Below are 15,451 nucleotides of genomic sequence, written 5' to 3'. Positions count from 1 at the left end.
ACTCAAGCTTGTCACAGATTTGCTTTCCTTAAAGAGACAGCGATTACGAAAATGAAGAAAAGTACAAAGAATACGGTAGCAAATACCCATATTTCAACCACCCAAATGAATAAACCTTAACAACTTGCCACATTTAGTTCCAGTCTTTGTGGGTGCATGCTGTGGGAGATGGGAAGGGAGCTTGCCTTCCCTTGATTGCTTTGTTATGGATAAAACAAGTACTTTTTAAACCTAATTCTCAGTCCTGTTCTCCTCACCTGTTCCTAGAAGTGACCGCCCTAGGAGTTTAGGGTCTCTCTGTCTCTCTTCATATATACTATACACACACATAATAAATACACATACGCAGAGATTAGAAGTGTAATAATAAGTATGGATTTGGACCATAAACTATGTTTATGCTAATACAACTATCACTTTATCCACTTATATGTGGATGGGGTTCTGCATAAGATTTCATTGGAAGATAAAGGTCTTTGCCCAGAAATCTGGCCAACCGCCAAACTATATAGCACCTCTGAGACTACTCAGTCCGAAACGTGATTGGGTGCTGCCCCCTCTAATTATTCCCGTTTTCTCAGTTTCTGTCTTCCTCCCCAAGTTCCATGTACTCCAGCGTTACCCTCCCGGGAAAACATGCACAGTGTCCTCCACACACCCGGTCAAGATCGGTTCTCGGGTAACACCCCAGCCTCCATGAGATTTCTCCGTAGCTCTGCTCAGTGGCTGCCCAGGAGGGCACCCCTCCCTCGGAGTGGCAGTTTCGGTTCCTGTTAGGGTGCCCTCGGACAATCATGAGGGGCCTCTTAAGAAAGACGTTTCCCAAAGCACTTTTCATCCAACACAGAAAAAACCAGGACTCTCTTGGTTTCACGACACCCTCCTCCACACCTCAAGGTCTTTCGGAAAGGAAGGGCCTGAAGAACATGCCTGTAAGATACGCCTGTCTTCAGAGGGAAATGAACTCACTCTGCAATGCTCTGGGCGAGCTGACAGTCAAGCCCTGGCGTTCCCTCCCCCGTGAGCTCACAGGCCCCAGCTCCATGGGAAGGGTGTGGTTCAGGGACTGCCCATCTGACTGGTTAACGGGCCCTGGGAGGATGCAGAGACAGTAGCAGAGAGATGGAACCAGGATGCTCAGAACATTCAGGTGACTCAGTGTCCCGGGGACCCGATCAGTGCCGCCTCCAATCGAAACGGTGTGCAGGTAACGCACGCGGGCAAGCCAGGCAGGGAAAAGGTGAAAAAGAGACGTCATTTTCAAATAAGGCTCTGAACTGGAAAGGGATGCGCCAGCTGGCCAAGGCTAACGCCACGAGTCCCCACCCATCAATTTACTTCTCAGAAAGGTCATTGCGGGGAATTCTTCGGAGGAGGACCCACGGGAAGGTGTGCTCAGCCCATTTTATCTTGGTCCACACGTGGCTGACCTGCCATATTTGCATCTATCTGGGATGATCTTGGGGCAATTGGCAGTCCCTTAAAATAGTTCCTTCTGTCGTTAACCGTGCGGCTAGTTCTGCTTCCCATCCTACAGATGCATCTGTGAGTGGAAACAGCTGGCGTCAAGCGCTGGGGTTGACGGCGCGGGTTTCCAAGTGTTAGTGCCGTTCAATCCCTAGTACCTCTCTCTAATCAACCCCCTGGAGCGGTAAGCCCATCCCACGCTTCCCAGTTGCCCCCGGAAGCCACCAGGCTCCTGGCTGCCTCAGTCTGAGAGATGAAATAGGCATTTTTATTTGTTTGTTTATTTACTTATTTATTTTTAGAGAGAGGGGGAAGGAGAAAGAGAGGGAGAGAAACATCACTGTGTGGTTGCCTCTCACTCGTGCCCCCAACTGGGGACCTGACATGCAACCTGGTCACGTGCCCTGACTGGGAATCGAACCAGTGACACTTGGCTCACAGGCCGACGCTCAATCCACTGAGCCACAGCAGCCAGGGTTGAAATAGGCATTTTTAATATTTGCTAAACAGGACTGTGGAGAAGGTGACGTCTCGGCAGGGTTCCCAAGCGGTCACAACATCTGGGTGTCTCGGGTTCCTCGTGTACCTCATTTGCCAACTGTTGACTTGTCATCACAAAGGATTTCATTTGGCCTGACCCATCAGTGGCAATCAGTGACGAACCAACTGTCAAACCAACCTGCTCACTGCCGTCAGCACCCAAGGTCCTGACCTGCAGCCATAGCCTCCGAGGTTCCCTTTGGTGTCTCGCCCTGTAGCCGGGTCAGGTTATTATTTCTTTTTAAAGTCTGATCTGTTTCCTCTCTAGACCTGGGGTTGAGCAAATCTGACACTGTCCCTAGGATCTCAAATACTTGGCAAGATGCACTAAGCCTCCTTACATACACTGTTCCCATAAGAATTCAAGCTGGTAGGTTATGACTGGCTTAGATCAACTATTTTTCTTTTTTGGGGGGGGGGTCTAGTTCTTAGAAAATGCAGTGCAAGGTATCAAAAGGCTACAGTGAAAAGACAATATAATATCTCCCTTTCAAATTGACAGAGATTAAACAGTGACATCTGGTTTATGCAAGGGATCACGTAAGTATAATGAGACCTTACACACTGCTGTTGGTAGGGTCTTTTAGAAGGACAATTTGGGCAATTTGTCTAAGATCCTTAAGGGTTACTTTTGGGAAAGGAATTAAAGGTGTACATAAAGACTAGCCATGAGAAAAAGGTATCCCGACCTTTTACTGTAAGCTATCAGGGCTCTTCATTGATATATCTGGTGCTCCTCCAACTGAGGACATCATGGGATTGTACTTCCTGCCCCACTGAAGTTGGGATATGACTTGCGTTGGTCCATACGAGAGGGCCTTAAATGACATTTGCCACTCCCAGGCAGAATTCTTAGAGATCGGTGCATCATTCACTACCTTCACCTTCCTTTGCTGCAGGAAACTGGTCCTGGTAGTGGATTTTCTATAGGTTAGTGTCCTTGAATGAGGCTGACATGGAGCAAAATCCAAAGCCCCCCAAGATGAACATGTGAAGCAGGGTTTCTTAATCTTAGCACTTAGGATACCTGGGGGTGGATGATTCTTTGTGGTGAAGAGCTGTCCGGTGTGTGATTAGCAGCACCCTAGTCTCTACCCACCCAGCTTCCATAGCAACCTCTCCCCAGGGTGACAGTCAAACCTACTCCCAGACAAATGTCTCCAGGGTGGGGCGAAATGGCCCCTTGGTTGAGAACCGATATTCTGAATAGGCAAGAAATAACCTCTGTCATTTTAAGCCACTCAAATTCTGAGGTTTTTGTTTTTCTTTGCAACTGATATATTTTACTATATCAAAGATATTATCTAAACATTTAGCAAAAGGGAACTGCTTCAACTTGTGGGTGTTTTTTCTTTATTCTTTTTGTTTCTCTGTGTTTTAAATTTTTTCCCTTCAGTGAAAAATCTGTTCTTTAATAAAAAGAGAAAAACTAGAAAATTAATTTTATTTTAAATAGTTACATTTACATAACTGTCTATATCTATATAGTATCTGTCAAGGTCATGCAGAATTTCCTGGCACAAGGACGTCTTGATGTGGTATCCTCACATGGTGCTTTAGTTTACAAAATGTTTTCCAATCCTGCCTTTATTGTGTTGAGTAATTACAACAGTGTGAGGCCCCTAATACAGGTAGACGAGAAATCTGAGGCTAAAGAGATCAAGGCCATGGGTTAATATGAAGCTGGGCCTCTATTCTCTGTTCCCCCTTTACTCTAGGACTTTCTCCTCTATGCCACATTGCCTATCACTGCTTTCTGCTACTTTCAAAAAAGTCAACCAGGACAAACTCTTGATTCTGGGGAAATTTAAGCATGTAAAAAAAGGATTCTCTCTGTACTTAATATCCTTGAACATGGGTACTAAACCTTGCAGGCTCTTGGTCAGAGCACGCTACTCAATAGTCATGATATGCAACACAGCGAATAGAATTTCATATTCTCTCCCCGCCTCACCTCTTCCTCTTTCTCTCTTGCCAGCTCACATGAGTCACCTTGGCCAGATGGCCAATCCCCATAGAACTTATGTTCCTTGGTAGGGTATGCTGATAGAAGTGAGAGATTCTGTAATGAGCTAGCACTTGTACCTGCAAGGGGTTAAGCACCGTCTCCTTGAGGAAATAGAGCTCATCAAATGCACATGAGTGTGTGTAAGGACAGTAAAGGGATGTGAGAATGTTGGGAGTCACTTCCCCCCCTTTCTTTCCCTAGTTAAGAAGCGCCCCTCTATGTACCTGTCTTGTTCATTTCTAAGCACCCGCACCGTGCCTGGCTTGACCCTCCAGTGCACACTCAACTTCCAGATTGGCAGCTGGACTGAAACCCTTCAAGCACATCAGCCCACGCCTGTTCATTTCTCTTCCCTTGACATGTGATGGGACTGTCCCTGGTGTGGAGCTATTTTGAGAGGAGGATCACTAGAACAATCACTGGCTTGGCAGGAGATGGACAGTGTGGTGAAGCCACAAAAAGCAGAAAAGATGCTGTCATCGAGGGTTTGAGCCTTGTGTGTCAGAACAGCAGGGAACCCAGGTAGAGTATGTTTGCCTGCTGTCCACTATCACACAGTCACAGAGAGTTACCTACTTGACTTGCTGTGATCATTGGCTTTTCCATATTTGCTGCTCAGAGTTCGCAAGGGAAGAGGAATAGTAGTTCTTGGAAATAATGTTGGAAAGAAGCGCCCCCCCCCCCATCCCTGTCGCCTCCACTCCCATGCAGCAAGATCCTTGCATCCAACTGGCTGAGAAGAAAGTTAGGTTCAGCTGTACCCTGACGCATGTTCATGCTTACTTGAATAATGCCAAAAAAAGAAGATTTTACCACTGCAAATCCTTAATTATGCTACCATAGAATCAACACCACCTGAATATCAAGGAGACCACCTCCCAGCTTGCACTAAGTTCTCAGAGCCGTCTGGCCAGATGTTACAGAAATGGGACCCCTCTCAGCTGAAGTCCTCTCTGTTGATGAGAGTCTCTGAAGAACACCTGTGCTTTTGGTATGAGGATTTCTGCTCGGTCAGGGCTACGCTAACTCATCTCTTGATAATTGGCGCCCAGACCAATAAATGCTTTCCCGGATGAATGGATGGAGGTCAGTCATATTGATTACCACTTTCCATATTGATCCCTATAGCATGGCTTCGTATGGTAATAAAAACCTTCACACCCCTCTCTGCTCCAAAAAGGAGACTCCTTTTAAGTTCCTTAGATCGATCACTTCAGACTGTAGAGATGGGACTACAAAGGAGTTTCACCTTGGGAGCCAACACGTTAGTGGCTGCCTGAAGAGTTCTGTTGGAGGCATCTATGCCCTGAGTTCAGGAGGGCAAAGCGCAGCCACCGATTAGCAATGTCTGCCAGGAACGCGAGGCAAAGAAATAGTGACCGTTTCGCTTTCTTTTTGCTGATGGATTCAAAGCTTTAAATTCTCCCCCATTGAATTTTCCAGATGAATACGTTTCCAGCACGTTTTAAAGTCAGCTTTGACTGGATATAATGGGTGGTTAAGGATGTTTTCCCACCACTGGAGTACTTTCCTGACATACTTCTTCATGTACTTGCTGGATTTGAAAGCAAATGAGGCGGGAAAACCCGACTTGGGTTTTCTCTGGATATACAATTCTTAATGAAAAAGAAACCCAAGCTAGTTTCATGTTAATTTATCCCAAGTGGGGTGTATAATAAAAATCTCTACTGGGACAAATTAAGGGAGGGATGAGAGAAAAAACAATAAAAGCCAGCCTGTACTCCGCTCTCTTCATTCCTGACCCTGGGAATAATCTCCCTTTCACATTGCGCAAGAGCCCACGGAACTCAGTTCGGGGAAGAACAAGGAAGTCACAGAGAGGCAGCGGCTGAATTTTGTCTAAGGTGACATCGCTCTTTTCTTAGGCAGTGGGATGTTTCCTAGGGGCACTTTAACAATTTAATCCAATAACCAGAAAGCCTGAACATAAAGCACCCAAGGATTCACCTCTAGGTTGAGCAAAGCTGACTTCATCAGGTAGGGACATTATTATTATTTTTGAGATATAATTCATAGAACATTCATTCCGCCATATTACAATTCAGTAGTTTTCAGTATATTTGCCATGTTGAGCAATCATCACAATCTAATTTCAGAGCATTTACATCACTCCCAAAAGAGACCCCATACCTATTAGTACTGAGTCCCAATTCCATCCTCTCCTGCCCCTGGCAATTACTAATCTCCTTTCTGTGTCTGTGGATTTACCTATTTCGGACATTATAAATGGAATCATATAACACGTGACCTTGCGTATGTGGCTCCTTTCACTGAACATAATGGTTTCAAGGTTAAGCCACACTGTCGCATGTCACAGCACCTCATTCCTTTTTACATTTCAATAATAGTTCGCTGTACGGCTATTCTGCATTTTGTTTATCCATTCATCAGTTCCTGGACATGTGGGTTGTTTCCACTTTTTGGTGATGATGAATAATGTTGCTCTAACCTTCGTGCGTAAGTTTTCATGCTAAATGATGTTTTCAGTTCTCTGTGTGTGTGTATACCTAGAAGAGGAATAGCTGGGTCATATGGTAATTCTGTGTTTAACTTTTTGAAGGCCTGTCAAACTCTTTTCTGCAGTGGCTGTACCATTTTCAGTTCTCACCAGCAATGCACCAATTTACCAAGGCACCAATGTTCCAACTTCTCCATACTCCTGTCAACACTTATTATTGTCTGTTCTTTAATTATAGCTATCCTACTTGGTGTACAGTGTTTTCTTGTTTTTTTCTTTTAAGTCATGGTCATACCTGGGCATGAGATGGTGGAAGTCCCCGTCTTATGTAAACACCAAAGAGAGCGTCCTTTCCGAGGGAGATGTTGAACTTCAGGAACTGGGGTTGACTGATGTGAATCTGTGACCTCCAAAACACGCCCGGTGGGACTTCTTGGGTCACACGGCGACCAACCTCTGCTTCCCCGCTGTCTATGCTGCTGTTCTTCAGTGACCAGGACACTGGAAAATGGGACCAACATCAAGTCAGTGACATCTGTATACATAAGCAGGTTCTACATCTCTGTTTAATTATATGCCGGGACTAAGAAAAAACATACTAAGATTATACTCATAGCCAGCTCCTCTTTAAGTCACAGCTCCAAACATTTAGGTATTAAATAACAAAGCATCTCAAATATTGATGTAATGCTTTCCCAAACTTTCAAGGCTGCCCTGTGCCACTCAAATAGAGTAAGAGCTGAAGTCTGCTAAGTACACGCAAAGCTTCCAACAATAAAAGTTGTCAGCAGGTGAGGGGGTGGTGATATTAATTTGGTACCATGTTGAATTCTTGCAGTCTTTAGTTATGCTTCCCAGGCCCAAACAAGTCCAATATACTCGGACACTTAATATATTTTAGAAAAGGAGTAACACTAAACAAATATCAGTCCAAAGGAAATAAAATGACTCAATAGAAAATGGGGACTTGATCTCAGGCAGACCTGACGCTGGGAGTGACCCCTTCCTTGGACGAGACAGAGGGATCTGAGAGTCATGCAGGAGCCACACCAGTCTGATGGTGACAGTGACGCTTGTCTGTTGCATGATTTGAAGTTGTCTATAGGAAAAATATCAGGTGCCCACACTAGGCATCCTTTATCACTTTAGTAACAGGAGTTTCAATACCTATTTTGACAGAGGATTTTAAAATAACAATAAGCCAGTGTTTCTACACTTCTGAGGAGCCTCATTTTATAAAGGTCATTGTGATGATTCCTTCAAATGTATTCCGAACTTGAAAAAAAAAAAAAAAAAGGATCTATCGCCTACCTTCTTGAGAACTTCTAAAGGAATGGAAACCAAATATGAAAAGAAAGATATTTTTGTTTTGAGGGTCTTTTCACTTTTCAACGGCCCATTTGATAGCCTTGTTGATCTGAAAATTTCTTCAGCCCAGTGGGCAAAGGACTGGAAATAACCTCCCTTCTGCATTCTGTAGTGGATGGACTCCCCTGAAAACATTTATCTGTATGTGGCCACTACACATTACAAAAGGTCTGGATGGTTAGGAGAGGCTATAAGATTACTGAGGACCAGCGGGGAAGTTTAGTGAAGCTGTCTCACTTAAGAGACCTGGCTCTGTTTCTAACCTAACCACTCCATCAAGACAAGACTCATCAGTGACCTTGGGGTTAGTTCCTCCATCTGTAAAAGGAAGAGGTAACAGTTTTTGGATCTCCGAAGTCTTCCATATCTATATTATAAGAGAAAACCACAGAGTGACCTGAAGGTCTGAAGTTATTTTTTCCCTTTCTTTTCTTTAGTAAGAGAGGTGATGATTCATTTATACATAGTTTAATAGTGGATGAAATGAAAAAAAAAAATCAACAAGGGCTTAAAATAAAGTAGGAAGAACACTGGTTTGGGCCTTAAGAAGAAGCCTCTGACCTCTAGAATAAGAAAGATAGAAACTGGGCTCCTATGAGATGTTTGGAAGCTTCCATTATATAACATCGTTAAGAAGAAAAGAACCTTGGCCCATGTGGCTAAGTTGGTTGGAGCATCGTCCTGTAGACCGAAAGGTCATGAGTTTGATTCCCGGTCAGGGCACATTCCTGGGGTGCCAGTTCAATACCTGGTCGGGGTGTGAATGAGAGGATGACTGATTATTGCTTCTTTTTCTCTGTCTCTCCCTCCCTTCCTCCCCCTCTCCCTGAAAACAATGAAAAAGAATGTCCTTGGGTGGGGATAAAAGAAGGAGAGGAAGAGAAGAAGGAGAAGAAGAGGAGGAGAAACAAACACTTCCTTATGTCAAATCCCAGCTCTCCTCCTCGCTAAACGTAGCAATTCTCCCACCTCAGCGTCCTCATCTGTAGAGTTGGAGCGCTGTTATTACTGACGTCACAGGATGGCTTTGAGGATTTAGTGAGTTAATCCATGGAAAGCTTTTAGAATAACTTTTGGCACAAAATAAATACTAAGTAAAAATTAGCTACCAGCATTATCGTTATCGGTAAAGGCTCTAAGCCTAAATTGTGTTCGTTGTTTTGTTAAAATAATGACAAGTCCAGGGAGAAACACTTATTATCCCCAGTGGATCAGAAGCTCTGGTTATTTTAAATTGGAAACTAATTTGTAGTTAAAAATGCTGCTTTAGACCAACCCCCCTCTCCCCTCAAATTAGAGCCATTGGGGGAAAGGATGTAGTAAAAATACCCAGTAAGGAAATAATGTCGTAAAAAGGACCCCTGGGGAAGAATACTTTAGGGGCCTTGGAGGGTGACCGAAAGTAACCCCAGCAATAATGATGTGGCAATAAGTTAAAGAAATGGGTAAAAGACAGAATAAATGGTGACGGAAGGAGACTTGACTTGGGGTGGTGAACACATGATAGAATGTACAGATGATGTGCTACAGAGTCATATACCCGAACTCTATTATGAGTTATTGACCCATGTCACCCCAATAAGTTCAATAAAAATTTAAAAAAACAACAACAAATTTTAAAGAAATTAGTGAACTTTAAGTTTAATAGGATGGGCTTTCCTTCCCATCTGTTAGGCTTCTAGGGTTGCTGGGTTAATGACAGGACACGAAGCAGAAGCAGGAAATCAGCCCCCATGAGCCACTAATCTGCTGCTGAAACCTAAATGGGTTTTGATAATGTCAAGTCAAATGAGGATGCGGAGGTGCGCAGGGAGCCTGCCTCCACACAGCGCGGGCTCCGGAGAAGTCAGACAAGGAGCCGCAGGGGGCCGGTTCTTCCATCAGAGCGACCCCCTTCTTTCGCGAGATCCCAACCTCAGGACCCTGACTTCAGAGAATGAGCAGGTACCATCAGTGACTTCAGGCCGCCTTCCCAGCTGTCACATGTCCCCCCAGGGTTTCAGATGCTCCCCTTCTTCATGTCCCACCCACAAAAGGAGGCAGGGCACCTGAGTGATGCAGTATAGGCTTTGCAGCCAGACAGAACTGGGTTCGAATCCCGACTCCAGCTCTTCCTTGCTGGATGACCTCCAGCAATTTGCTTAACCTCTCTGGGACACTGTTCTTTTTGTTTTGTAAAATGGGCATGATGAGAGTAGCTACTTCACAGGATGGGGGTAACAAATGGAAGTACACAAATTGGGGGTTAGTACAGTTCCCAGCACACAAAATAGTAAAATGAATGCTAGTTACACGGAATGAAATAAAAGAATGAAAAGCTATATGGGAAAGCGTTTGGCTCTCTCCAGAGTAAAGGATTTGGTGTATGTGTGATATACATTCTGTCTGTCTACCATAGCTCTCTGTTTACTGAGAGAGAGAGAGAGGAGAGTATAATTCTTCCAGAGTAAATGTAATTATAGAACAAGCTTAAAACTGGGACTTGGGATCTGTTTGCATTACTGGTTTTTGGTGGGACTTTTTAGAATGATTACTTGATTGATTAGCTTACTGCATGGACAAACCTGCTTTACTGAGTAACACTGAAGTTAAGGTCCAGGTCGCCTTCCCACTGAAGTTCTCTTTTCCCTTCACCCCACCCCCACCAGAAAGCTAGGTTCCTTCTCTGAGCTTCCATAGCATTAACACCACAGCAGCACCTGCTGGGAGGTATCAGCATTGACCCTGCTCACCTTCCTAAGCCTCTATTAGACACTGTGCTCCCTGAGTCGCAGAGCTGCGACTTCATCTCTGGGTTCTCTGTGGTTTGCCCGTTGTCACCCATGGGTGCTCTGTAAACACCTGTTGAACTGAACCACGTTTTCCTGCCCATCTGGTGGATATTTTAACCCCACCCCTGTGATTACTGGGTGAAACCAGAGCCTTAAGGAAGACTTACTTTGCAAAGTTGCAGGAAAACTAAGTTAAAAAAAAATTAAAACTACCTTTTGAAAGTCCTAAGAGGATATTTCCCATGAAAAGGAAACATCCTGGTGGATCCTTTTGAAAAAATCACGAGGAAACTCTTAGTTTATCTTTTGTGTAAAATCTTATAAAGCAACAAGCAGACCAGGAGAGCTGGAGGACAAAGGTGAAAAGGTATTTAGATTAATTAAGAACTGAAAGTCAAAGGCCCTAATCTGGATGTGTAAAGACTTTGAACTTTCTGTGGAAGGAACAGGGGTGTAAATAAACCATGGGGTGGAACTCCTCGCCACCACACAGCTGGCTAATTTAGGAAGGTTTAGCTTTCAAAGTCCCAGAGTCCTTCTCTACATAGGAGTGGTTTGGACCCAAAGGTAGCTTAAGTGGCATTTCAGTCTAGTCTACATCTGTCAACAGAGTGAGCCAGGAAGGTCACCTCTAGGGACATGCTACAAAGGATGGGCGTGTGTATGTGATGTTGGCAGGAAGGAGGGAGGTGATGTCACTTTTAAAAAACTCAATTCATTTAACATGTTATAATTACTGTTAAACCTGCCCTGACCAGCATGGCTCAGTGGGTTGGGCACCATCCCGCAAAGTGAGAGGTGGCCGGAGCAATTCCCAGCAGGCCCAGTCCCTGGTCAGGGCACATACAAGTGGCAACTGATTGATGTTTCCCCCCCCTATTTTTCTCCCTCCCTTCCCCTCTCTCTAAAAATAAAGAAAAATTTTAAAAAATGCTAGTGATTGCTTTCAAACCATTCTCCAGATGTGCAACTGAATGATGTTTTTGCCAAGAGGAGGTTTCACTTTTCACGCAGACACAGGAGGTCTGTCCAGAAAAAGTCCAGCCACAGTTAATATAACGAGAACAGTTTGTGCAAAATTGATAAAACCTGATAACCAAGGAGAGTGGATTGGAATGCGCATGTGTGAACAATGGTGACTTCACTGTACTAGTGGGGGCGGTACATGCTGTGGAGTGAGCGTGTGTAGTCTGTGGCCTCATAGTCAAAATGGCTGAGTGAGTAGAGCAATGAATCTACATCAAATTTTATGTTAAGCTTAAATATTGCTCCACAGAAAGTATGAGGATGATTCAGGAGGCCACAGCTGTGGGCAGCTGATGACTGGCAGCTTCATCATGGTAATGCGCCCACTCATGCATCACATCTCATGCAGTTTTTTTTTTTTGGCGAAATATAAAATCACCCAGGTGACTCGGCCCCCCTACAGCCAAGATTTGGTGCCCCGTGACTCCTGGCTTTTCCTAAAACTGAAATCACCTTTGAAAGGGAAGAGATTTCAGATGCTGATGAGATTCAAGAAAATGCAACAGGGCAGCTGATGGTGACAGGGAGAACCGTGTGAGGTCCCACTTTGAAGGGGACTGAGGAATCACTGTCCTGTGTACAATGTTTCTTGTACCTCGTATCTCCTTTAATAAATGTCTTCTTTTTTCATATTACACGGCTGGGTACTTTCTGGATAGACTAGGCCTGCTTTTATAGATAAAATTTTCATTTTGAAATAACTTATGATTTATAGGAAAAATTTCAGAAAGAATGGTACAAAGAATTACTGCACATCCATCACTCAGATTCCACATATATTAATATATACTACATGTATATATTTTTCTGAGACATTGAGAGTAAGTTATGGACAAGATGTTCCTTTACCTCTAAATAATTCTACGTGTTTTTTTCTAAAAGCAAGGGCATTCTTGTTTCAGAACCACTGTATAGTGATCAAAAACAGAAAGTTAACATTGATGCAACACTACATCTAACTTACAGACCTCATTCAAATTTCCCAGTTGTTACACTAATATTCTTTATAGCAAAAGAAAAGAAAGGCCTTTCTATATACTTCTTAAAAATCTTTAAAATGAGTGTGTATAACTTCTGTAACTTTAAAAACACTGTGTTGTAAACGCTGCCTCAAAAGACATTAGAAAAGATGGTTTTGCCAGTTGCAGCAGCCAGTGTGGGGAACCCTCTCGGTGACGCTGTCCCTGGAGGTCAAGTCCCTGGGCTAGGAGTCAGCAGTGAAGGTCTGGGCTGCTCTCTAAGGTCAAGGGCAGCGGCACAGGCCAGACCTCCTAGCCCACAAACTGACCTGACCCTGAGATAGGCCAGCTGTGCTAGGACCACAAACACAGCTCGTCCCTAACAAGCTGCCACTGAGAGACACGTGACAAGGAACAAAGCAACTGAGGTTTCAGTCCTTACCTCCAGGGAGGGCATCCTCATACTGAAAATGTCTGAGACCTCAGCAGGCAATGCAGCACAGCCCTGGGGAGCCCTGGGTTTGAATCCCAGCTCTGACAACGATGAGCTGTGTGTCTCCAGGCGAATCACTCCCCCTCTCTGCGTTGACTTCCTCATCTGTATAGTGGGGCTCCTTCCGAGGATTAACTAGGGTAAACATGCAGTACCTGACTTACAGGTGCTTCTACATCTTTCTGTTCTGTTGTCGTGCTACCGAAAAACAGCTGTACTATCCCAGATTTGGAGGACCAATTTGTGATGAGCTAATTTAAAATACAAGCTGCCTAGTGCAGGCAGAATTCACTACAGAGGGCCGAGGGCTGGCAACGGGAGGGGGGCCCGGAATGAAACGGGCTGTCAATGTTCAGAGCAGCTACAATCAACATGGAATGAGTGTTCACTATGTCTGCAGACAGGGAGAGACTTGTCATATGAGTTAAGGTGCTAGAGGAAACAAAGTCACAAGTTCATTTGCTCCAAATTTTAAATTGTATTCTAGCTGCTTCTTGTAGGTACCACCTCTATGCAGCCGGTGTTAGTGAAAAGTAGCCAGATTTTGATTACGTGACAATGGTTTGTGAATGTCCAAAGCAATGTTGGGAGGGTCATTCATTCATACTTTCATGCAACAAATATTTATTGAGCATCTACTATAGTGCTAGGTAATCTTTGGCTGACACCAAAATTGGGGTGTGTGTCAGATTCCCATCAGCCCTTATCCATGCAGCCTGCAGCCCAGGGTCCCATGGATTCGGGTTGGGCTTGAATTGGCAACCTCAGGAGAAGAGGAGCTAAGCATCTTTGTGAATGTCTGGCCACCATCCTCAGTCTAGGCCGTGATCCTGTCCAGCCCACCCCTCCCAGAGCTATGGCTTCCATGTCAAACTTCCCTCTCTATCTATGAGCTCAAAGTGAAAAGTGGAGATGATCATTTTGCCCTAAGAAGCAGATGCTTAACACACCATCGTTCTGGCTGCTTCATCCCCAGCTGGAAAATGAGAATTCTGGGTTTTTAGAAGCAACACTCTTAATGATCAATTTTACAGGATGGCCCACCTCTGCAGCTCCACGCAAGATTGCCGGTGTAAATGGGAAGCTATTGCCGATTTCAGAAACATGTACCTAAAATTCCAACCCGTTAAGTAAGACTGATGTTGAGCAAATCGACAGCCTTCCGTAGCTGACATTAGGAGCTAATCATTTCAGAAAACGTTGCCATAATTCATTTATGGGAACAGTGAGATGATTCCCCAAACAAGAGATAAAGGGAATGAACTCACAGTCATACCGGGAAAATGAAACCTCATAGTCATACTTCCTAAACTTAACTGAACTCTGGAGGCACCTTGGTGTAAATCTGCCTTGCAGATTATTCTGCCTCACATATTTTTATCTACTGCAAATAAAGTTGAACTCAGAAGATTGTTTCGGTCATTACACCTCATTTCCATTTATTGGGGAATCAAGAAAACCATCTGAGGGTTCTGTTTAACCAAGAGATGTGTGAAAAGATTCTCCTAAGGACATTAGATCCACTGCCTCAGATTATATGCTCCTCTGAGTCCTCAGCAGCCCACCGGCCTTCACCCTGCCATTGGCTGGCTATTCTTCAGACAGCCTTCTACCCTGAGCGTCGCTGTTCCTGGGAAGGCATTCACAGTATCACACAACAATAATAATTTTTATAAAATCCTTCCATGCTTGGGATGCCAAATACGGAAGGATGTTATGAAACCACGTAAGCTTTTGTTTAGATCTTTTGAAAACTCAGTTTGTCACCTTAAATAAAAATGGTGAACTCTTTGTCATGAATTATGTTACCAGATATTTATACATCTGACTGTTCAGGTGGTTTTGCTTCTGCATTACTCTATAGTTCAGTTTATTAGCATTATATATAGCAGGTAAAATTTATTGAGCGGTTACTATTTACCTGACAGCTCTGTGAATTTTGTCCCCCATTTTTCAGATGAGAGGACCACAAAAGTAAAGTGAACTTGCTTAAGGTTACACAGCTTTTAAGTGGTAGAGCTGGGGACTGAAAGCCATGTCTGGCCAATGCTGAATCTTACCCATCTAACCCCTATGCTGACTGCATTCCAGATGCTGGGTTAGGTACAGGACATTCAAAACAGCATGCATCCATGCAGACAGAGGAGACCAGTCTCTGGGTGGGCAAGGCAACCCTGAAAGAGGAGTGCCAAGGTGAACAAGGGCAAAGGCAGTGGGGAGGGAGCTGGATTTGCTAATACCCATGTCAAGCCATGATGGCGCTGGGTACATCAAAAACCATGCAACTTACAATGGGGTTGCGGGTGACAATCAGAAGCTAAAACCTAGCAATGTCGGGCA

At 44.2% G+C, this 15,451-nt stretch overlaps 1 protein-coding gene across 1 annotated transcript in view; it reads right to left on the bottom strand.

Moving 5' to 3' along the window:
- LOC150000980 (teneurin-2) overlaps positions 1-15,451 on the bottom strand; it is a 612,383-nt gene that overhangs the window by 160,890 nt on the left and 436,042 nt on the right. The window contains exon 6 of the mRNA XM_090288551.1: positions 6,790-6,995. Within this exon, the coding sequence (XP_090144677.1) occupies positions 6,790-6,995 (206 nt within the window). The remainder of the gene's footprint in view (positions 1-6,789; positions 6,996-15,451) is intronic.

This window comes from Furipterus horrens, unplaced genomic scaffold (genome assembly GCF_987537825.1).
Source record: "Furipterus horrens unplaced genomic scaffold, mFurHor1.1.pri manual_scaffold_10, whole genome shotgun sequence".
Taxonomy (NCBI): Eukaryota; Metazoa; Chordata; class Mammalia; order Chiroptera; family Furipteridae; genus Furipterus; species Furipterus horrens.
This window is presented reverse-complemented; position numbering and strand designations above follow the sequence as displayed.